General features: G+C 39.6%; 1 protein-coding gene across 1 annotated transcript in view; it reads right to left on the bottom strand.

The window, feature by feature from the left end:
• Positions 1 to 24,921, bottom strand: part of diaph1 (diaphanous related formin 1) — an 87,325-nt gene that overhangs the window by 41,645 nt on the left and 20,759 nt on the right. The window contains exons 9-18 of the mRNA XM_011480126.4: positions 23,709 to 23,814; positions 23,443 to 23,553; positions 23,148 to 23,266; positions 20,631 to 20,747; positions 18,539 to 18,654; positions 16,266 to 16,330; positions 14,005 to 14,184; positions 11,486 to 12,094; positions 8,568 to 8,682; positions 8,412 to 8,420 (exon numbers count right to left, since the gene is read on the bottom strand). Of these exons, the coding sequence (XP_011478428.1) occupies positions 8,412 to 8,420; positions 8,568 to 8,682; positions 11,486 to 12,094; positions 14,005 to 14,184; positions 16,266 to 16,330; positions 18,539 to 18,654; positions 20,631 to 20,747; positions 23,148 to 23,266; positions 23,443 to 23,553; positions 23,709 to 23,814 (1,547 nt within the window). The remainder of the gene's footprint in view (positions 1 to 8,411; positions 8,421 to 8,567; positions 8,683 to 11,485; positions 12,095 to 14,004; positions 14,185 to 16,265; positions 16,331 to 18,538; positions 18,655 to 20,630; positions 20,748 to 23,147; positions 23,267 to 23,442; positions 23,554 to 23,708; positions 23,815 to 24,921) is intronic.

Here is a 24,921-nt window from a genome sequence, read left to right as displayed (position 1 = left end):
AGCAACTTTGTTTTAAAACCGGTGAGTAAAGTATCCGTAGACCATGAAGAGTAAAACATGGCAGAGGAGTGAGTGGATTGGTATTGTGTGCGCATTTCTAAATGCCCCCTTTTCCACTGTCTACCACTTGAATTTGCATTCCCCCCCCCCCCCCCCCCCATCCCCCCCGAGTCTGAGTGCTAGAAAAAGTTAACACCTAAAGTCTCCAGCAAGTTTTTGAACTATTCAGCCTTAGAGCTGTGATGGCGTGGGATTTTTGATCACCGCGGTGATGAACCAGCAGGGGGCACGGTGTCACGGTTAACCGCACCCCCCCCGGCCAAACACAAAATACACCAGCGGTGCGTCGCAAAAGAATACAATTACAACGCAGTATTCTTTATTAACAAATAACAGTAACAACTAACTACTACCCATCTAACTAATGGACTAACTATATAGGTGTTGTAGAATGACTGTGTATGCGTGTCACCGCGCTGCATGTGTAGAAGGAAGGAGGGCACACACATGTGTTGGGGGTGCGTGTTGATTCTTCTGCAGTGGACCGCTCAGGAGCTGCATGCGAGGCTTCACCTGTGCTCTCTGGTACAAACATCTTCACAGAAAATATATATTGCCCAGCAATAAACGAGACTGCAGACACTTTGTCACATTTCTGGTAGCCATGAGCCTGACACCCATGAAGAACACGGGGCAGGAGGCTCCGCCTTTGTTTATACAGACACGTAACGTTGCGCTGCACAAAATAGTTCCCAAACAAAACATGTAGTGATATTCATTGCACTCTAACAGTCCGCATTCATGTTTGGTGTTACGGTGTGAAGGACAACAGTAATAACACCCCCCCCCCCCCCCCCCACACACACACACAACAAAAAATCTGCAGCCGTGTCGTGCACTCAAGAATGCATGCAGATTGTAATGGAAATCAATACAATGGAAATTAATAATTAGAATGCAGTAAATTTGTCGTATTTCCTCGCGAGACAGAAACTTCTGTTGTAGAATGAGGATGTGTATGTGCTGCTGAAACCACGCGTGTGTGTGTGTGTGTGTGTGTGTGTGTGTAAGTAGAGGGAGCGCGTGCAGCGTTGAGGGAGTGAGAACGTGCACAGAGCAAGAGGGTGCGAGAGGTGCGGCGCAGGGAGTGAAGGAAAACAGTGATAAAAGGTTTCCCCCCGAAACCCTTAAAGTCTAAACACACAAGACTAAGAGAAAAAGTTAATTATCAGCAAAGATGAATGTGTTTATTATAGTTCCATTCACGCACCATATGCAGAACTTTCAAAAAAACAGAAAAACTTCAAAAAAGAAAATAAAACCTGCGGTGATGTGGTGATGCGGTTATCGTCACACCCCTATACAGGCAGTCTTTACTAAACAAATTTATGTGAAAATAAACATAATTCAAAGGTAAATATACATCTTTCATCTGTAGCTCAGCTGTCATATATTAATGGGAAAATTGAAATGTCAGTGGAAGTCGTGAGAGTGGGCTGACAGAGTTTGTGGCAGGCTGGCTGCCTGGCCAACTGACTGGCTGTTTGGGAAAGATGCCGAGTGAAGCGAGGAGGGCCCATTCCCAAAAAGAAAAAGGAAAAAAAAAACAGGATAATCTTCAGAAAAGAGAAAAGGCAGCAAGGAGATTATGCACACAGAGGTAATGCTGTGGCATGAACGCACTTGGCTAATTTGCATGTAAAACAGGAGGAGAGAGATGCAACAAGAGAGGGATGAAGGGAGAAATGAAATGAGGAGGACTGGGACAAAAGTGAAAGTGTGCGTGTGTGAGGATGCCCACGTACCAGTGTGTTAGCGTGCGCTTCTCTCTGAGCATAAAGGGAGCTTCTGCGTTTGGCAATGAGAAGCAATGTGAGCACACACAGATGTGTTTGAATGCGATAAGGCCTGATGCATAAACAATGTTTCGTGGCTGGAACCATGAAGAGATGGTTAATGAGGGAACATTTTCTACCACTGAACCCAGGGTGCATGTCGAGGCTTCCAGGGTAAGCAAAGCCAATCTAATGCAGCACTCCTGTTAAGAGCTTAGAAGGCATAATACAGACTTAAACTTAAATGCTAATAGCATAAACAGTTGAATACATACACAATACTGCACAAACCTTTGAAGACTACTCATTTGAATGTCATATACCCACTAAAAAAGGGGGAGGTTAAATACTGTTTATACTGTATATTATTATCATGGATAGCCTTTCAAGTCACAGCAAGTGAAAGCTAAAGGATAAAACCCTTATCAACTGCAAAGAAATCCAGCTTTTCTCAAATTCTGTCACATTGAGTTAGGATAAAATGCTAACTCACTCTACGGCTTCATGAGAGAAGATACTGGTCACCTTCCTTCATCAAGAAATTTGGTAAAGGTAAAAGTGAAATATTATAGTGCAAGTAAGAAAAACTTGAATTTTAAGGATCATAAATTGTAGAGTGACATTTGGTGCATAACATTTATCAAAGTAAGCAAATATAAAGTTGGCCACCATCAGTTTATTCATCAAAGAGAAACATCAGATAATGTTGCTATCTTATTCAAATGTTTTTTCCTGTTGGAACCAATTAAAATAAATCAATAGCCAGACAGACATTTTTTGCTGAATGTCAATACCTTTTTATGTGTCAGAAGGTAGAAAAATCATTTTCTACACTGCAGATAAGAAAGTTCAGACTACTGTCAAGTTGGTCATGTTCACTTCCTGATTACACTTGTTCAGAGCACAAAGACATGATCTTATCTAGGAACGAACACTTAGCATGATGAGACTCTGAACCAACTAGTGAAAAAAAACAAAAAACGTACCCATTATTAACATCCTTGTTTACCATGGAAATTTTTAGAATACTAAAAAAGTAGTCAATGTTTAATCGAGTGCACAAAACTGACAGATTTCAGTCTCTGGAATCTTAACTTTTACTTTGAAGATCCACAAGAAACTTTGAACATTTAATTCCTATCACAAGTAAAAGGATACAGCTTCCTACTGTAACTTAAATAGAGCAAAAACAACTCTTAGAGGTTTTGGGTGGGGGGTGGGGTGTGTTACTTGTCATGACCGAAGGGTGGGGCAGAAAAGGTTACCCAAGACCGGTGAACATTTATCAACTTACTTCGCAGTTTTTAATAAAAGTGTGCGAGTCATTAATCAGACCTGTCAAAAGTGGAGAAACAACTATGTGGCGATATAGGTATAGAATAATTCATTTTAATTTTACTAGAACTAATTTCTATGAAGTGTGACTTTGGACTGACCAAAGAGAAAAGTAATATTTTGCTGTGCTGTCTGACTGGTGACAGCTCAGTAACCAAACTGTGATGAACAGTAGTAATAAAAAGACCAGAGCTTTCATCTGTAATTTGGAAATGGAAATTTTTCATAAAGAAGAGCTCTTCTCAGAATACAAAATGACACGGCACCATAATTCTCCATTTGTTGGGTTTATGTTACAATGACTGATTGGTCCGCAACCCTTGTGAAGCCCCGGGAAAGATTCTGCACAAACACACATACACGCATGTACTTTAATGTTGATTGGTGGATCATTAAGGTGGAACGGGAAAGCTAGATGAAAGAGCGAAAAAATAAAAATAAACAACCAATCAGGAGCTAAAGGAGAAACACACACCTAGAAACAACCAAGTCAATCAGAGGGAAATTGATTTCATCAGAACACAGAAAGATCAAAAACTTCAAAATAATTTGCCTCTAATTGCATCCGAGTTCCCCCACTCGCTCTTGCAAGCAAATATACTTGCATATGGCAAATGACAACAACAAAAGATCATTTCACAATAAGAGTGTTTGGAGTAGTAACTGCAACAGCTAGGAGTGTAAATATAGTAATAAAAAGGCTTTTGCAAAAGGAAAATTAAAATGAGGACAATGTACTGAAACAGCATAGAAACAACAATTTACAAAAAAGCGGCCTGGTGTTAAGGCAAGCAGATCGGGATATGAAAATGATCCTCCTATTATGAGGATTAATAACTATATTTGCTGCTGGCCCTTTTCTTTCCCAAATCAAATTAATCACAACCAATCCCTGTAGCCCAGCCTTTCCCCATGCTCACTGTGCTTTTCTTTTCACCCTCCTACACCTCCTACCTCCATGTCCTGCATCATTTTATTCTTCTGCTAATTGGGCTATCCAAGATCCCGACTTTAAAAAAGGAAGCTACTATCAAATGGTGCCCATGAAGAGGACGGTTCGGGATGTGTAGCTAGACCAACAATTTTGAGTCCTCCTCTACTTTTGCAACAACCATTATCAGATTATTGTGTTGGGCCGAACATAAACTCAAAGCCAATTTGAACAATTTATCGACCAAAAATGTGTGTTCTGGACTTAGCATCAAATAGAACATAAAGAATGTTTACACCTCTGTATTTACTGAAAAATCTCACTTAGATGGGATCTGAATGGAATTTTCTTACATGTGTGCAACAACATCCAGAATATAGTTTGTTTTTGTCTTAAATTTGCATCAAGTTTTTTTTAAATTAGTTTCTCGACCTTGGTTTAAATGCAGTTATGCAAGGTTTACCAAGCCCCTGTCTTATGGAATAAGCTCCAAGCTCATGTAAGAGAGGTCGAGACATTCTAAGTTAGGCTTAAAACATTCCTCTTTGGACAGGCTTATTGTTAGGCTAGGTAGTAATCAGAGAATGTTTAACTTATTGCTCCCCTACCTAACCTACTGTAATGAAGTTCGGGGGAATAATATGCATATTTCTCCGTGGAAGTAAGCAGAGGGAACATAGCTTCATAAACCGGGACATTGCGGCACATTCCCCCTGCTAAGACTAATACTATATTGTAGCAATACTGATATGCTCAAGATATAGATTTTCTATTATTGTCATTATTATCACCACCCCTTATAAATGTCATAATGCACTCAACTTACTATTAACATGTTTGAATTAAATATAACAAAAAAGTAGTGTCTAGTTGGCTGCTAGAAGTTAAAACCTGGATATGGTGAGTATGGTGCACTGGAGTTCTGTCCTCCATTCTCATTTACTTCTACTCTCCTCCATTTTTGATCATTTATCATTTCGTTCTCCATGCCTCTGTTTGTTGCTGTGTGATTCATGCATTGTCCCTTCTCACCCCCTCCCCCTTGGGGTGAGCGGGAGCGATTCCAGATGGCTCGTCTGTGCTCCTATCCTTGGCCAAGGATCTCACCTCTAGGTTGTCTCGTGCCCCCAGCTGTCCCCCATTTCCATCTGGATGAAGCCCATCTGCTACACTATTCAAACATGTAGTTGTAGAGTTAGATTAGCTAACTCTTCTTGAACAGTCCTGGTACATTGTCTGTCCGGGGAAAGGATCACTCCATGTGGCCACCTCAGAGGTTTCTTCTTTTTTCCCCCCTGGAATTGTTTTTTTAAGGAGTTTTTCCTTACTGTGAAAGAGGGTCTAAGGGCATGGATGCCCAGTTTAGTTTACTCTGTTTAGTTTCGTTTAGCAAGCAGCTATTGTATTTTATACCTGATTTTATGTTTTGTACAATCGGTGAAGCTTTAGACAACTCTGTTGAAATATTAGGCAATATAACTAAAACTGAATTGAAATGAATAGAATAAATAGTCTCATGGTTCAATAGAAAAATTCAGTAAAACCAATCCAGCTAAAAAAAGGCCAAAAATCCAGATGGATAAAAGATAAAGTGTAGCGCAGTAGAGAATTCATCCAAGTCAGATGTTTTCTCAGAAACAAAAAATGATGAATTCTCAGATTTGGCAGCAATAAAAATTGAATTTATAATTAAACCTGCCAGTTTACGTTTTTTTTTCCTATTCCAGTAAATTAGATATAATACTTGTGGTAGGTAAATTAGGGTTCTAAAAGAAAAAAGGTGCTGATTGTGCAAATAATAGTTCAAGTGCTATAATTGACATCACTCAGCTAAAGCTTGTTTAGCATGCATTTGTTTGAAAACCCTTCATCCCTAAATGCATCTCTCTGGACCTACAACACTTTGTCCAGTGTAAGTTTTGTTTGTGGGCGTGAGGTGTTGGTGAGCTGTAGTCAGAAGCAATTTTTTTCTTATGGGAAAAAAGCTAATCTTAAAAATTATTGAATTTTAGAAGTGATCAAAAAACATTTGATGTGGAAGAGAAGAGAAATAATGCTGCAAACACAAAGCAAAGTGGCAGATTGACAAAGAAATTGGACCAAAACTTAAGCATAGACGTTACAAAGCTATCAAACTTGGCTTGTATTAAGATGAAGCATAATTTATTAAAAGTTAGTTATTCACTCTTCTACGTTTTTTCTTTTTTTTGTCAAGGATTTCCGCACCCCATGTGAAAAGAGATTAATGCTGACACAGCATTCAGCATAAATCAAACAAGTCATCTGTGTCGAGGCTAGCAGGAAATGTGAGGTGTGTGAATCATTAAGGGAAGCGGTAACTATGTGGTCTGCCATCATTTATTTCCTACATCCAAGCCATTGGTGATTTAGAGAAGCTTAATTTAGGTGTTTTTCCCCATGAAGACTGAACATAATTGTAAACATTTTAATAATTGTATTATTTACAAGATTATTGATGCACTAGGGCAGACTTTTCTATGCTTGCTAAAGGGGGGGTGGAAATGCAAATAAAAATGTCCTCATCTATTCACAAAAAAATTAAAGTAAATAATGTGGATTATTACCTACTAATGATTATGTAACAAAAAATGCTTTCTAAGTACAAGAATGTCATACTGTGAAAAAAAGTGTGGAAAAGAAAAGCTCTGAATACCTAACTATGTATTGAGATTAGACTAGATTAGATATACTTTATTTATTTATACCTCAAAATCAAACAGGTTTAATGTGAATGTCACTATAATCTTCTTCAAAACAACTACAGTTTCTACGTAGCAAACATATCTAAAACTGTGCAATAACACGAGGTTAGTTTTGTGCTGGCCTATTCTGAAGCTTGATACAGAACAACACATTAGCATCCGTTTCTAATCATTATTGCACACTGGATAGAAAAGAGGGAAAATATAAAAATAAATTAATAACAACACAAGAGGGGGGGAATTGACCAGATGTTCAGGCACTATATGTCAAAATGCTAAAAATATATGTGCAGCTAGAAGATACAGCTGTCTCCATGGCATCTGAGGACCACAGCCCTCCCACGGTGCCATTATAAGGATGAAGCAGAAGGGTCACGGTGGGTCAGTGATAACTTTGATGCTACCAAGTCCTCCCTGATGCTCTGAGGAAAAAATCCCAATGATGTACTCAGCCTTTAAGACTGGGTCTAAGTATTAAGGGCATGGATGTACGGCAGATATGAGATTTGGAGAGAATGACTACACCAAGCTGCCAATAGAGTATCTGAGCATTTGTTCACACAAGCATTCCCGAATACACAAAAAACCTCCATAAGTAAATAAGATCCATGTGCGCACAAACCTATGCTACAAAAATACTTGCACAGCAAACTCAGACAATACATTTTAGTCCCTGATGCAATATTTTAGGACATTCCAATCACTCATGAGAAATCTACAGCACCTACCCCTTCACCCCTGACCACCTCACCGTCATTCACACAGGCAGGCATGCAGACAGATGTGGGACTCTGAAAAGGTCAAGGTATCTTTATACACAGCTCTCAGAAAAGGTTATTAGACATCATCCAGAAAAGGCGGCTGTCTCGGCCAATAAAAGAGGCAGCATGGGTGCTTGGCTGCCAAATTATAGAGTGGCAGGCTGATGTTAGGATTTGCTACACAAGTGAATGCAGATGGGACAGCTGCCAAGCCTGACATTTAACTGACATCAGGAGCTAGCATCAGCTATGTGTGCATGCGCATTACTGTTTACTCATATGACCTAAGCAGAACAGACAGTGTGTGTGTGTGTGATGACGCTGAAGCAGGCTGAAGCTGAAGGTCAGGTGGAATGTCATACACACTCACACACACTGTAAGTTCCTGCCAGATAGGATTTTAATATGGAAGAGTTTGAGCAGAAGGTCTTGTGACACTGGGACAAGGTGACAGAAGTGGACAGGTATGTGTGTCTATGTTTGTGTGTCAGTGCTTTATGGCAGGACGGCAGGTGGCTATTCAAAGGACATCAGCGACCTTCTTCCTATCTAACCTTAAACTACCCTCCCTGGTCCGTTTCCGCTTCCCCTCCCATCTTCAAGTCCCAATCCATCCTACCCAGAGGTGAGCGCTCTGTACAAGTCACTGGCACATTGAGAAGATGAACTACCAGCTGTGATGAGATAAATCAAAGTAGTGAAAAATGCTGTCTCTAAATAATGTAAATGTGCGGTTTCCTCAAAAGGACAAGAGGGAAAAGGCACGATCCAAGACAGGCTGTTTAGAATGTGTGGAAATATAATCAATGAGTTGGTGAAATCTTACCCTTAGAGGCTGATGTGAGGAAATGGTTTGAAAAGGTCCAGGAATAAATGTAGGGATGTAAAATAAAAGCAAACATAGTTACTTTTTAGTAATCACAATATTTAACTTGAGTAGGCTACAATGAATGAAAAAAAAAAACACAAAAGACGCACTTACTCTTAGTCTGTGAGGAGAAAGTTACAGTGAGTTTGGCAAAGAGTTCATTGTTTTCAAACTGGTCTTCCTGGGCCTTGATCCAGAAACTTTTCTCAGAGAGATCCTCTGGTGAGATCTAAAAACATAAAAAAGGAAAATGCAGTTTACAAAACAGGTCATCTTTTCTATTAAAAAACGGTTAGCTGAGCGATGAAAAAAAGAAAGAAAACAATGAGCCAATGGCCACATTGTGATATGATGGTAAATAATAAAGGATAGATGACTATGGTAGGAATTACTAAGTAGTAAATACAATTAAAAATGTAATCATTTTTTCATGTATCTTGCATATCTACAGTTTAATTCTAAGAAAACATGTTTGACAAAGAAAATCTCCAGTACCAGGGGCCTCATTTATAAAACTTTGCGTAGGATTTGCGTCAGAAGTGGCGTACGGATGAAACATAGGATGTGCGTACGCACAGAAATATTTGGATTTATAAAATCGTGCGCACGCACATCATACGGATTTTTCCCTTAATAAATCACAACCAATTCTAGATGCAGCGCAGCTTTTGCGGCTTCATGACACGCCCATAGTTGCCCATAAATAGTCCGTGAAACGCCCACAAATTAATATTCATTGATTGCGAAATCATGGGAAACAGAGAGGAAATCAAAAAAACGTAACTTCACTCAATGTGAAGTAGAAGTTATCGTTGGCGAGGTGGAAAAGAGGAGAAAAGTGTTGTTTGGAGGGCACAGTGTGGGCATTACTAAGCCCAAAAAAGGCACGTGAGTGGCAAACGGCGGCAGACGCCGTAAATGCTGTAGCCTCACAACCTCGGACCGTGGCCGAAATAAAAAAGAAATGGTCGGACATCAAAGTCGAGGTAAAAAAACATCTAGCACTCCATCGCCAGAGTGTCTGCCACGGGTGGGGGGAAAGGGGACACCGGAGCTGACCCCTCTTGATGATAGACTGGCGGCAATTATTGGGGAATCCCTATTAAGTGGAGTGGTGACTGACTGAGGCGGAGGGGGACACCGACACGCCAGATGCACCGGGTGACACAGGCACGGCGTGGTTCCTCCGAGTGCTCCTCTGTAACGCCGGGCCCAAAAGCCCGCAGAGGTCCAACAGGACGGCTCGAGGAAGTGGGAACCGGCTCATAAGCCACTCGTCCTCGTTTGCCAGCAAGTCTTCTTGCTGTCTAAAGATGCGTTCACTCCGAATTCTTCCATTTGCCACATCTTCTAAGAGCGCAATATCAGCCATTGTGCGTCATTACGCATTGTGATGGGGCATTTTATTTCTATCCATTTAGTTACATCTGGCAAGCTACAGATGTCGGTAATAATCAACGTGGAAATGGGAAATTGATCAGCGCAAATGTAATTTCTTGTTGCTTTCTGAATGGTTGAGACATACGCCATACATTGTTTTATCAAAAATAAAACAAACTAAAGGCATATGCATGAATACCATAATTCCATAGCTTATGAAGAAATGTTTTACTATGAAAACAACTTTCCCCAGTGGACAATTAGTACGTCTATCTATCTTTCTATCTATCTATCTATCTATCTATCTATATCTGCTCCGCCAGACGGACATTAACGAGAATGTATGTGTTCATTTGAATTTCTGTGTAATTTTGTTTGTTTCACTGCTGATCGATCAAACGGGTGTTGGTGTAGGCTGTTAATTGTAAGACTTGCTTTGTGAAGTCTTCATGTTATTTATGAGAGGCAGTATTGTCATTTTCACTGTCACTTTCAGGTGTTTCTTCCATCTGCCGACGGTGTCGCCGTTTCTCATTTCACCCGTTTTTGTGCGTACGCCTGGGTCAGAGCTTGCGTGAAGGACCGCGCATTTTCCCGTCAAGTTTGCTTTTTATAAATATCAACTATTGCGTAGAGAGTGGCGTCCGCCTTCTTTTGTGCGTACGCAACGTTTATAAATGAGGCCCCTGAGCATTTGAGATTTGTCTTTTTTACATGATTTCTAAAAGGACACAACCTGTGTTTGCATGTTTTTTTGTAACTCCTGAACTGTATAATCAATGAGAAAAGAGATTCTGCAAAAATAAAACCCTGAACGAGTGGAGAGCAGCAAAAGTGAGATATCAAGCCTTTCATTATGGACAAAGCCTCGGGGATGAGTGTCGGACAGAAAAGACAGAATAAGGAAAGGAAATGTGATATGGGGATGAGCTAAAAAAGAGAAAGAGAGAAAGCAAGAGAGCGTGCAAAGAGGAGGACAAGACCAAGTCGGAAAAAAAAGTTAATTTAAATTACAAAAGAATACGATCCATTCTGGCTGCAATTTAATTATCTTGCAGCGGAGCAGTTAAAAGTAGGAGGCTTATTAAAACGCAATTTCTGTGACATCCTCGTCAAACCCTCGCAACCGCCCAACAAAGAGAGAGTGAGAAAGAGAGAGGCTAAATGCTGATGAAGTCTGCTTTAGCCATTAAACAGTAGCTTTAGGCTAAGGAATGAAAAAGAGACATTTTGATGTTTTAACCATCAGTTGAGAGGAAGGACTCAAAAAAATGCAAGTGTGCATCAAGGCGCAGTCAAAAATCTGGCAGTCAAAAAAGATGCATGTATCCTGAAACATCATTGGATACTTTATGTCTTCAGTTTATGAAATAACTGAGCTGCAGAGATCCAGAATTTTATGTCTAATAACCATTAAGACTCAAATCTGGCATGTCTTTTTGCATCAAGGCGGATCAGACAAATTCTTCAATCATCAGCCCTCGTCCAATCATCTGTGACAGGAAGCATCCACATTAATGCGAAATTATTCCATCTGCAGCCCAATTAAAATGATGAATAAGTCACGACAAGCCTTTCATTTTACTGAAATGTGTTTCTTCTATTTAAAACTTTTAGTATCAGAAATATTCAAGAGCTTTAGAAAGACTCACCTTACTCCAGTTTGCCCTCTTAAGCTGAACCTCTGGCTTGTAATCCTTTTTAGGCTGCAGCCCAAAAGGTAATGCAGGTGGTGCTGCTGGGACACCCCATCCTCCCATCCCAAACGGTGGAGGGGGTGGCATTCCTGGCATTCCTGGTGGAGGAGGTGGAATGCCTGGAGCTCCAGGTGGTGGTGGTGGTGGAGGAGGTCCCATACCTGGCAAGGGAGGAGGGGGTGGTGGTCCTTGCATTCCAGGCAGGGGTGGAGGAGGCGGCGGCCCTGGCATTCCAGGCAGGGGTGGAGGAGGCGGCGGCCCTGGCATTCCAGGCAGGGGTGGAGGAGGAGGCGGCCCTGGCATTCCAGGTAGGGGTGGGGGTGGCGGAGGTCCTGGCATTCCAGGCAGGGGCGGAGGAGGAGGAGGAATACCAGCCATACCAGGAAGAGGAGGGGGTGGTGGGGCATGGGGGACAGGTAAGGATGGCTGGCCAGGTAAGGGTGGGGGTGGAGGTGGCCCACCTGTGCTCTGGGTGGGCACAGAAGGTGTTGGCACAGGAACGGGAGCAGGAATTGTAGCAAGCTTGGTTTTGGCATCTTCCAGATCCTTAGAGAGTTTTTTATTCTGCAGGGGAAGGGGTGGTTAGAACTGTATTCATTCTGACAAACATGAGCTCCTGTTCAGACAGACAGAGCGCACAGCAATACCAACCAAAAGAAAGTCAAAAGTACATCCCTCTGCAGTCACCCTTTAACTGTGTGTGTGTGTGTTTCTGTTGTGTGTCTGGTCCAGTTTTGGGCTGTGCTGAAATCCTCTCTATAACATCAAAATTATGTTCATTTCTCCTTGTGAGATTAATAAAGTTGTGATCTATTCTATAGAATTGATCTATTCTATAAAATAGATTACAACAATAAACCAGAGGGATCACACGATCTGACTGAAATTAGTGTTTGAAGGATGCTTTGATACAAAATAAGTGAGAAGATCATTAAGGAAGCATAAAGATAAGAACAGAAGAGGGAGTGCAATCATAAGATGAAATAAAAACTTAAAAAGCATAAACTCATCAAGCAAAAAAGAATAGAGAGTAATTTTCATTCCATTTGACTGATTTAGTTTAGTCTTAGCTGATTGACAGGTTAGGTGGATAATAGCAACAGACAACAACATTGCACATTAGATGTAGGCAAAACAAGTACCAACGGGCCAAGTGAATTTTTGTGTTTGTGTCAAGTAGAAAACATTCAGTGCCTTTGTGTATAAAATAGTGTCTGTATGCAAACGAAGAACAAACTGTGTTGTTTCCAGACTTTAAAAAGATGACAGCAACAAACACAGAGCCTCCAAGGCATGCTTTCTTTGTGAGGCAGCAGATGAAGAATTGGGCAAACCATCACACACAGGGACACAGATCTCTACATGTGAAGAAATCTTCGATGGGCAGTGCCTCAAACACAGAAAGTGAGCCATCTTAGAATAAGAAGCTTGTTTGATGCTTGGCTGCTGATGCTTTGGACAACTCTGTGTGTTTGTGTGCGTTTGTTTGAGGCTTTAGTGTGGTGAATAGATGACTCTTCTGGCATCAGCTGCGTTGGATGAGGCTCATTTTGGCAGTTGTGTAGTTCTTCAACCCACAGACGTGCACAGAAACATCTTCATGGGGACACGAGCACACACACTCTGAAGCAGACTGTTCTGGGTCACTTGGTGTGTTTGGGAGTTTGGGTGTCACTGTGAGGCAGAGTCCAGCTGGTGTGGCAGCAGGACACTGACAGCTAAACAATTCTTATCTCAGCCTGTGCACACACGGACAGTGAACAGTGTTCACACAACACAAAGCGTGTGAGCATTTGGGCCTTTAGAATAAACGCTTTGCCATTTTAGATGCTCCCCTTTTACATGTCTCTATACAAGAACCTCTAATTTTCCATTTTCATTTCACATTCTTTAAGTATAATTTCAATGAGAGTTGGTCTTTTGGCAATATTTAGGCATTTTCTTTTTTCATTTAAGGCCAAGGAGATTGCGTGGATATTCAGCAATAATAATAATAAAAAAATCTCTTTTTCTTTCTTTTTTTTTTACCAGAACTTAAACCCTTTGCAGTTCAAGGACACGCAGGGGGAACATGAACCGTTTATTGCCCAATTTTGCAATTTAGGAAGAAATTTTGATGCTAGAAAGAGATCAATACAAACAGATTCCTCGTGCAGTTTTCCAATTACTTTAGATACGCTAAGGACAAATTGTTAGAATAGTAAGCGTAATTCCAATTCCAAAAATCTTCCTTTGTAAATAAATGATTAAATGTCGGTCCTTGTTTTTTTTTTTTAGGGAACCATCATTAAAAATGATGAAATACTGAATAGTGAACATCTGATCTGCTCAACTTACTAATACTTCTATAATTGTGAACTAGCTTCATTACATTTTTATTTGACTATTTTGATTTTTTTGGTTTATTCCCCCCAGCAATTGTTAAAGTTGAAAGTTATGGGAACAAAAAAAGACAGAAGTTTGTATGTATGTACCTGTGTTTCCAAAGTGCTCAGTTGTTTTTGCAGCCCCTTGTTTTCTTCCTCTTTCTCCTTCTTCGCAGTGGCCAGTTGTTCCTTCTCTTTGCTCAGGTTAATCAGCTTCTGTTCATAATCCAACTCCTGTTTGGTCATCTCCGCCTTCAGCTCGTGGCGTTCCGTTAACTCTGCCTCCAGCTGATACACATGATAAATGTTTCAAGCATCTAAAAATACAGTTTCTTAAGGCTGTTGGATTACTTTGTAAGAATTGTTATACTCCTCCAAGTTGAACTTTTCTTGAATATTTATTCAAAGAAGACATTTTTAAAGGTTTCAAAGGTGTCAAAGTAAAAAAAAAAAACATTCAAAAGTTTTTCCATGTTAAATCCTTGAAGATCTTTCTTATGAAGACAGTAATCCTAAAAATGTAAATGACCTGTTCAAACATTTTCCAGCCCTAAAATGAAATAGAACATGGGGATACTTCACTATTATACTATGCACAGTGCTGATTTTGTAGATTTGCCCACTTAAAAATAAAGTGACATTTTGTCATAATAATGGTAGATTGATTTGAACAGTGAGAGATAGAAATTCATGAAGAGATATCAACTTTAAAGAATTGCAATGGATTTATTAGCATTTTATTGAGGGAAATAATTTTTGAACCCTCTTGCTGGAAAGACTTCGTACTTTGTGGCAAAACCCTCATTATCAAGCACAGAGGTCAGATGTTTCGTGTAGTTAATGAGCAGTTTCTGCTCGTATCAGGAGAGAGTTTTTTGGTCCACTATTCTTTGCAAATGACTTCTAAGTCATAAAGATTTGGTGGCTGCCTCTTGGCGACTCTGAGCTTCAGCTCTGCCTATAGGATTCCTATAGGATTGAGATCCAGAGACTGGCTAGGCCACTACACGACATTGATGTGCTTATCTTCAGCCATTCGTTGGTTGATTTGGCTGCATGTTTTGGGTCATTATCCTGTTGGGAGGACACATCCACCACTCATTTTAAGTCTGCTTGTGGCGGAAATAAGGTTCACCCTCAGGATGTGACTGTACATGGCTCTGTTCATCATCCCATCAACATGGGAAAGTAGCCCTTTGCAGAAAAACACTCCCAAAGCATAATGTTTCCACCCCCATGCTTGACAGTGAGCATGGTGTTCTTGGGGTCATGGGCAGCATTTCTCCCAATTTCCCTTCCCCCAATCATTCTCCATTAAGGCAGGCCTCCAGATGTGCCTTCTTGAGCACATCTGGAGGCCAGCACTGCATGATGTTAAGCCGTTGCCGCGTGAAGAATTACCATTGGTTTTCTTGGTGACCTCAATGAAATACAAATACATTTATAAACATTTTTTGAATTAAATGTATTGAATTTCTTTGTGATTTTTTAATATCTCACTGTGCAAACCTACTATTAGGATGACAGACTGTCATTTTCTTTTTAAGCAGGCAAACTATCAAAATCAGCAATTTCCTCCACTGTATTAGGTCTTTTTCTATATTAAACCCTCTACCCTCTTATTTCCTCACTTAGAGCAGACATTTTTTTTAATTGCTGACCAACTTGCCAAACAGATATAGTATGAGTTTATAACAGATAATCACACACTTCTTTTATTTGCTAAAAAAAAAGCAAAGTCAATCACTCTTGATTTATTCAACTTTATTACTACCTCCTGAGAAAAGGACGGCTGCGTTACTTTATCATGCTCGATGTGGACTCTGACGTTGTGGTCCTCGTGAATGAATACAAGTGTCTTCATGGTTAAGGCGGCTGTGTAGATATGTGTAAATTTGATAGATTTAACAGCATGCGAGTGTGTCTTTATGTGTGCATGAATGACAGCTAGTTTCTGCTCCCTCTTTGCAATTATCCTGTCACTGGGACAGAAATGTCACGTTAGCAGCACAACACAATCAAGGCATTTACCCCCTTTTGTGAATGTGTGTGCGTCTTAAAGCACTTTCCTGTCTGCTGGCTGACAAATGTGTGTATGCTCATTTTCCAGTCCACCCTCTATTCCTACCTTTTTCTAATTTGTCATCCCATGTCAGCCTCACAATGGTCAATCACAGTTTTATTACAACCTCAATATGTCTGCACATGTGAAGGGAAATGTTCGCCTTCACGGTGTATTTTTCTCCGGTGTCATTACCTCTCTGATAGCTTTACGTGCCTGTGGGTTGATGTGTGGAACTACATGTATCTGTGTGTGAGGTGAGGGTGTGCGTCTTGTTTTTGCTTCATTCAATCTGTGTGCTTTTCACCTTCTTCATCAAGTCCGCGGCCTTCGCCTCACTGGTTTCCACTTTAGTCTTATCCACCATGTTGTCTGCAAACAAAAACAGTCTTAATAAAAAAAATGATCATTTATAATAAAAGGAAGTGGCTTTGACACATTCTTTGGCATATACTCGAGTATGAAGCCAGCATAACTTTTCATTTGGAAATCTGCATCAGGCTGTGTGTGATCACAGTGCAAGTGTCCAATCTGTCTTTCCAATTTCCTCTTATCACACTACTCAGTGCAGATCCATGAAGTCATTGTATGGGCATCTTATTAGAAGACCGGGCTTTGTGTGGCTTTCTGCTTTTTCATATCAGCTTGTGTGAGCTTCCAGTGCACACTTTTGTTTGGCAGCGTGCACGTCACACAGAGAGGCAGGCACGATGATTTCCTTTTAGACAAGAAAAACCTAACGTCTGAGAGGAATCCTTTATCAAATGTTACACTTTGTAGAGGGTGGAGTGGGAAAGACAAGAAAGACCAAAACAATATTTGGAATAAGTGAAGGGGGACAGCAGAAAAGGGTTCATGAATATGAAGGTCAATGCTTAAATGCAAGAGGATCAAATGCATCTTCTTTTGATGTCAGGCGGGGTGGAGAGCAGATTCAAATGATATATAACTATGAGAGAGCCCCCCCAATATGAAATGATAAGAGAAAAGTGAATCAAACTGATGATACACAGAGATAGGGCATATCTGCTGTTGCAATAGAAGTAGAGCAAAAAGAGCAGTTTTATGTTTCTTTTTTTAAAGACTGAGTTTAATCAAGATAAACTGAATAAAAATGTGAACACTTTACCTCATAAAAACACTCCTGAAAAAGACACCAATCTGCACAATTTCCAAGTGTATTTGGGTAACATTTTCTATGGTTATTAAATGTGTAATGGATTTGGGGGTATAGCGGGTGGGTCGTCATAGTGGCCAGGCTAAATGGGACAAACTGAATAGAAAGCACCAAGTGAGACAGAATGTGGGGGGAAAAAAACTGTGCTGAATTTTAGAGTTCAAAGAAAAACACTAAATAATGCATGTTGGGCTGAATTGGGCTGCTTTTCACCAATAATAACTCTGGTCGCCCTAAAGGAGGCCAGTCAGTGTGCGTGTGTCAGGACACATTTAGAAGCAGTGCAATTAAAGCCTCCTGCAGTGAGCAGCCAAGGCCTACCATCAGGAGCACAGAAATCATGAGGCACAGCCCTGCACCTGCACTTTTCTGTGCTTTACCTTAATAGCTATTTACAACAATAAATCAACAAGTTCACATGCGCATTAAGCGTGAATCAGATTTTGCCAAAAGTATTATTTCACATGAAAAGGTCTGCATTTCATTTTTGCATGACTGGGAGAAATTGGCTTTAATGGATCAGTGACATTCACAAAATTGCCTTTAATCCTCTTAAGTGAGACCTTTTTGATGTTTGATTTTTGAGGTCTGAGTGCGAACAATGTTTTCTACCTTTCAAAAAAACATGACAATCCTGTTGTTATACTGACTTCATGAAGCACTTTACACCACAAGGAATTGGTTTGAACTCCACCATTTACATCATTGAAAAACGATGTTTCATTCTGCGTAGAATAGGAATAGGACCTCCTAAACACTACACTGAACAGACATTTCATCTGTAAAAGCAGACAAACATTTTGGCTATTCTGAAAGTGTCATTGATTAGAACCAGTTTCAGTGCTTTGGGTAACATGTTTTCTCAGGAAAAACCAGCTTAAATTCCTTAGATCTGCTTCATGTCTTTAGAATGAAAGTACAAATGTTAGGTGTCTTGCATATCTGTGTAACAACAAAATGGAGATGAAGAATTAAAAGAGGAGTGCAGCATAGGCAACTTGCTTTATGAATATATTTATCAACATCCAATGGAAGGTAATTTGACTTTTCACTATGGGTGTGCTAGAATAATACAGAAAAAAACAGCTTCCCCAAGCTAAAATGTATTTAATAGGAATGACCCATGGTATAACCTCTAAGAGTCAACCCATAATAGGCTCCTCTCTGGCGCCACCTTGTGGTGGTAAAGCTCAACTATGCAAATAATAGAAAGTGAAATCTCATGAGACCATCTTATACTTATAAGACAGCATGCTTGACACTGTATTCTCAGTATATTTGAACAACTCAAAAGAGTAGTTTCCTTTAAATTCCCATTTTTCTTTTGGTTTAATACTAAATGTCTAAGAATGCATGCATAATAGGAGAAATTGATGAGCAAAAAGGGTCAAGAGTACGCTCACCTATTAAATGATCAACATTAATCTCGAGGGGACGACACTTGAAGTCAGGGTCTGCTCCTTTTTTCTGAAGGACAATCTGACCTACACACTCATCTATCAGCTTGTAGTAGTGAGGCCTGTAGAAAAAAGAGAAGCATTGGAAAAAAAGATTTAGGATTTAAAGACAAAAACAGAAATGGATATGAGGTGAATTAAACTAAATCAGTATTTGTAGTGTTAGATGTCAGCACAAGATAAGTAATTTGTGTGCTGGCAACATCAAAATCTGACAGTGTATGTATTAGAAGGCACATGTTGACCCGGAGAGACCCTGCCTGTCTGAACACACATGCTTCACCACCATGTTTGAACTGAGATTGGGGGTCTGTGTGAGCGTGGCGGCTTGAGTTTCCTGTCTCAAAGATTGATTTTGCTCAACCATGTCAGTGGGAATATGCTGGTTTGTGTTCTGCACCAGCTGTCTGATCAAGCCAACTTTAAACAGACATTCAATTTTGGAGCCGTCTTCTTCCCCGATCCCATTAAATGCTGCCAGAGTCAAAAACTCAATACTTTATTTACTCTGTCTCCTTTCCTTCTCTTAGTCCCTCTGCCTTTGTCTAGCACTTATTTCACTCCATCACTACAGTTCAGGGTTTGGGTTTTTTTTCCCCCCAAAACTAAAATTTATCCGTGGAGCAAGAGAGACATCTAGTGTCTGCAAAAAATGAAGAAAAATGCATTTTGTTTAATTTGATTTTACTTAGTAATATTGCTCATGTTATTTACCTTCAATATGAATATAAGTAAACCAAGAAACAGAATGAATGAGTTCCTATCTATGCCAACAACTGATTAACCAGTCATAATACATTATTACAGCTCTTTAAATTGTGCACATGCATAGTATGTATTTGAGCATAAACATAACCATAGATTTAGGTATGAATGAATACATTTTATCGTTTTCTGAAACTGAACTAAAAACAACCTTTTCTGGGAGGAAAAAAAAACCTAAAAGCAGCCAGAACTCGATGTTGCAATTTACTACAACTCGACATCCTTTCAACTGTTGTCTTGCTTCCACCACCTCCCTTTTCTTTTCATCTTGGTATTAAAAAAAAGAAGAAAAAAACTTCTTTTTTTGCCACTACACAGCTTTCTTTCTCTCTTCTGCTTCCCGTCTCTCTGTGGAGTCCATTAGACACCATCTCTGTTGTGTTAACCTGGATGGAGCGAAGCTGAATAGAAGGGAAAATGGATGAAAGAAATAAAAAAGGGGGGGGGGGGGGGTTCTAAAAAAAAAAAATACTTCTACTGGGACCAGTTTCTTCTGAAAACCTCCTTTATATTTTTTGACAATTTATTCGTAAAACTTGATTAAATATAAACCACGGCTTCCTGCCTGTAAGGTACGACCAAAGAAACCGCACAAAAAGCATTAAGAATGAACAACTTGGTCCTCGAAGTTGTGCTTCACATGCTAAAGAAAACTTGTTCATTCTGTCTCGTTATATGCGGACATAGACATGCAGAACGTTCAGCAACTCGGAATATTATTCTTGTTGTTTAGTCATTCTGCTTTTCTTGCCTCCTTTTATTTAACTACAATGCCAAGGGCTTTGGAGGACACAGTGGGAAAAATTAGCATATTTTACTGATAAGGATGTATGGTGCTCAACTCTATTAAATGAAATTGGACTTCCTATTTAATTTATGAATTTTACAGCAATGAAATGGTTTGTTGGAAAACAAACAGACGTGGAACGTGACTGAAAGAATGAGGATGTGAGGGGAATTTAAGCACCTTTTTTGTCGGTTGTGCTGCCCTCACACCCATTTTTCACTGCCCACAGCTTTAACCCGTCTCTTACTACAAATGCAGACATTTTAAAAACTATCTGTGCAGCAAAACAATGAGGACCTCTGAAAGTTTAGGAAAATGTTACGACTGCCTTTTCACTTATTTCATAAAATGGCCTTTGAATAGAAAATGAATGACTGATTTTTTCTAGAAAAAAACTGACTAATAAAACAGCAGAGCATGACATAATGAAGTAAAACCATCAAGATATAAGTGCTCATGTGTGAAGTTTGGGAAGATGAGTATTACCTGGCCAAATAATCATTCCGGACTAGTAGAAGGTGTTGCATCAGGGAAAGGAAGTGACTTTCTGCCTTGGAGTCTTTCACTGTGTTGACTACGATCTCAAACACTTCCTTCACATCTCTGGAGCCGCTTTAGTCAAGGCTGAATTAACCAAATCAACAGATTTCAAATATTCAACACTGAATCCATAAAACGTCCTGAATGTAATGTTTTCCAACTAGAGAGTACATAGGAGGAGCACATAATTCATGTTAAAGACACATCACACATATATACACATAATTAAAATCAACATTCAACAGAAAAAAGGCTGATGTGTAATAAAATGAATGTATTCGACTGTAATACTATTGTTTTACTGAAACCGCTTTAGAGCAGCACAGAGGAGCCCTGTAGTGAGCTGGGTTTTGTGGCACTTGGGAGACACCTGGTGTTAGGATTAAAAACATTTGAGCCATGGTACTTTTTCCTCGATAGAAATCACAAGGCACACCACCAGCCAAAAAGGTCCAAATGAAAGTGAAATTGACTAATCAGGTCAACTGCCAACCAGAACAGTGCACAGTAGAGAGATAGAGGAGAGAAAAGAAAAAAAAAGAAAAGAAAAGAAAAAAAAGGCATGCAAAACTACACTGAAAAAAATTTTTGCTAAGCAGCAAGATTGCAAATGGCGAACTGCGATTTAGCGAGGGAACGCACTAGGGTTGTAGGAAAACATCGATTTGGCAATATTTGTATCGATCTAAGAAGCCGTCAGGACAACCTTCAGCGTCTGACTTTTTTTTTTCCACTTAAAACACCGACAGCTAGTTGGCAGCACAGCATACTGAGCCTCTTTGAGCAGCTCTACACCACACAAAGCGAGAACCAGCTTGTTTTGTTGTCATGAGACACGCACTACGTCGTTTTTAATTGGAATGGGTACCAAACCGAAACTCTGTGCCATGCTGCTGCCAGTATCATATAAAAACGCGGATTGCGGTTCTTTGTGGCGTGCTCAGATTAGAACGTGTGAGCGCTGCACCTGCACAGTGGCTAATGCACGGCACTTCAGGCTAATGCTGTTGGCAAAGCGGGCCAAAGTTCTGCAGAACCTCACAGCAATAGGTTCTAGTTTAGCGACCTGATGGATCAGAGTGATGTGTGTCAGAAAACTGAGCTGAACCTCTGTAGTGCAGACTGTCATGTAAATAAAGCATCTTTGCCACATTAAAGCGCTCTGTCATGCTGCCTCATCACACTTTGTTTTCTAGAACGAATTGGGGTTTTTATTATTTATTATTAGTTATATTAGTTATTTTTGAAGCACCATTTGGACTCCTGAACCGTTTAAAGGACTGGAGAGGCTACATTAAGCAATGTTAAAAATAAACAGCACTTTATCTCCTTAATCATACTTTTAGAACCTTATTGGTTAAAGCAAATTCTTTCTATTTTTTTCTTATACTGAAAAATATTTTGTTGTAAAAATCAGACAATGTTGACTCTTCCCCTTAAGAACAAATATATTTTAAGCTGCCAAAATAAAAGCACTATGAATTTGCTAGGGGTAAAAGCGATTTGTATGTGAGATACAGTTGCAGGGCTTAATATTGTGATCATTAAATAAAATAAATGTTACCATTTTATTACAATGAAAAGCATATTACCGTATTTTCCGGACTATAAGTCGCACCGGAGTATAAGTCGCACCAGCCCAAAAATGCATTTAAAGTAGAAAAAAAACACAGATAAGTCGCACTGGACTATAAGTCGCATTTTGACGGGAAATTTATTTGACAAAATCTGAGACCAAGAACTAATAACTTTCACAACCTCATATGACACAATCATAGCAGACTGTTTATCTCAAAATTTCACAGTAATTCTTTCTCAAACTTATTTATTTATTCTTTTCATGAAGCATCATTGGCCAACTAATACTCTGTTTTCATCCTGTATTTGTAGAAACAGTTGTCATTTTTATTGCATTTCTGAATCCATGAAATCATTGGAAAATAGAATATTATGTTTTTAGCCTTCAAGATCTTACTGTAAAAAAAGTTTGCTGATTCTCTGAGTCACTTAACATACTCTTAACACTTAACATACCTCATACATCAAATTGACCCAGGAACATCATCTCTGTTCCTCACAAATGAACATAACAGGAGGGTTAACAATGTTTTTATTTCAATTTATTTCTAATATAAGTCGCTGCGGAGTATAAGTCGCACCCCTTGCCAAACTATGAAAAAAAGGGCGACTTATAGTCCGGAAAATACGGTAATATTCAGGTAGAGTTTTGTCCAAGTCATACTGTTAAGAAAAAAAAACTGTGTTCCGCTATAATATCGTGATAGGTATTGTATCTTGGGACGCGTATTGGGATACGTATTCTATAGCCAGACTCTTGATGATACACGCCTCTACTGCACAGCCTTCAAATGTAAAGTGAAAAGAGACTGTGAGCAATATTACTTAAGATTACAACCTTTGGTTGTTTTTGTTTTCTTTTTTCATTAGCAATTGGAAGGATATTCCATTTCAATGCGGATGTCATCAAGGCGCACCTTGAGATCCTCTGAGTCATCCTCCGCTTGTTCATCGAACACACGAAGCTGCACCTTGAGCTCTTCATTTTCTATTGTCCGGACCGCCTGCAAGGTACAGGATGAAGACAGAGATCATATGAGCTCAACAAAGAATAACAGGATTGTGTGGAAGTCAATTGAAGAAGGATTTCTGCACAAATACTGCGACTCATCAGGAAAACATAGAAGTTGAGAGAAATTCATGAAGAAAGAAATTTCAAAAAGTATTCAATGTTATTTACCTTCAGAGGCTCTCTGAGTCCAAGTCTTAGCAGCTCTGAACGAATATGAATTCTGAAATCTAGTTCTTCGGCCCGGCTGATTAGGGCGTTGATAAGCGTCAAGCAGCTGGCCTAAAATATTAAAAAATGAATTAAAAAATTGGTCAGTTTCTTTTGTTCAGATTTCAATAGAAAATTGTTTGCTAGATGTTGGAAGCAACAATCAGCCTAACCACAACCACATACACATATATGGGAATAATAGAAAGTACAAGTTAAATGCATACCCTTAAAGGGAGGCTGTTATTCTTCATGCCAGAAATGAGAGGCTGAAACCTCTCAATGTTTTGTTTTTCAGCCTCTTCTGTGATGACTTCCAAAACACGCTCATGACTGCAGAGAGAAGAGGCAGATGTAAATGACAATCATCAGCACGCTATGGAATTTGACGACAATTCCTTTCAGCAAGAAACAACAATGCAGCCTTGAAATTCACAAACCATAAAAAAAAATATACAGTAGTGACAAAAGTGACTCATATTGGACGAGAAGGCGTCACGCAGTCCTCACTCTTATTCATTTGACAGCGTTGGAACCATGAAATGATCCAGAATCTACTGGTATATTGAAGCATTTAGAGTTCCTTTCCCTGGAGCTTGAGGGGGTTGCCAAGACCAGCTTCTAAAAATAGCTTTAGTCAGGTAAATGTAACCACTAAACCCAAATGCATCCATCAGATTAATAGAGGAATGGATGTAGCTGCTTGCTGATGGATACCCATGCCATGAAGATTTCAATAGTCTGAAGTTTGGAGGACTGTCTTGATTGGTGATCTCTGTGGACTTAAGACCTCAGCATCTGCGGATTTCCACTCTTGTTAGTTTCTTTGGTCTTCCACATCAATTGCTGTCCTTATGCATTTCCCCTTCATCATACTATTACTGACAGTTAACAGTGGAGTCTTTTTCAAGTGGACTTGTTGGACAGGAAGCATGTTATCACTGAAACTGAAATCCACTGAACTCCTGAATCTACCTCATTCTTCTACAAATAAGGGGAGAGTCAATCTGCATGTCCAGGTGCATGATTTCATATACTTGTTGCCATGGAAAAGCCTAGAACCGCGATTTACCATTTAGATGGCAGGCTAAAAAAAAGAATTAATTGAACAATTGGCTCTTTTAACACATGGTGTGTGACATTTACAGCTTCAGTAGTCTGGCACTTTATTGATATTTGGTCATCCACTTTTTCATTAATACTCCTAAGTGCATCGTTAAAAGAAGGCCTTGGAGGGACTAAAACATATTTGAAACTGCATGTTAGCTGAAGCTCCCAAATAATCAACTGTTATGAAATAAAATTATTAGTTAAATGTTTAAATAAGACAAATAAAATGTTTCTATTTCATGCACAACAGCTTCACAGAGAGTGTCTAAAACAATACAGCAGGAAATGGACAGAAACCATAAGAATGTGGGTCTAAAAGAAAGCAAAAAA

This window comes from Oryzias latipes, chromosome 10 (assembly GCF_053564925.1).
Source record: "Oryzias latipes strain Hd-rR chromosome 10, Olatipes_Hd-rR_3.1".
In the NCBI taxonomy this organism is placed as follows: Eukaryota; Metazoa; Chordata; class Actinopteri; order Beloniformes; family Adrianichthyidae; genus Oryzias; species Oryzias latipes.
This window is presented reverse-complemented; position numbering and strand designations above follow the sequence as displayed.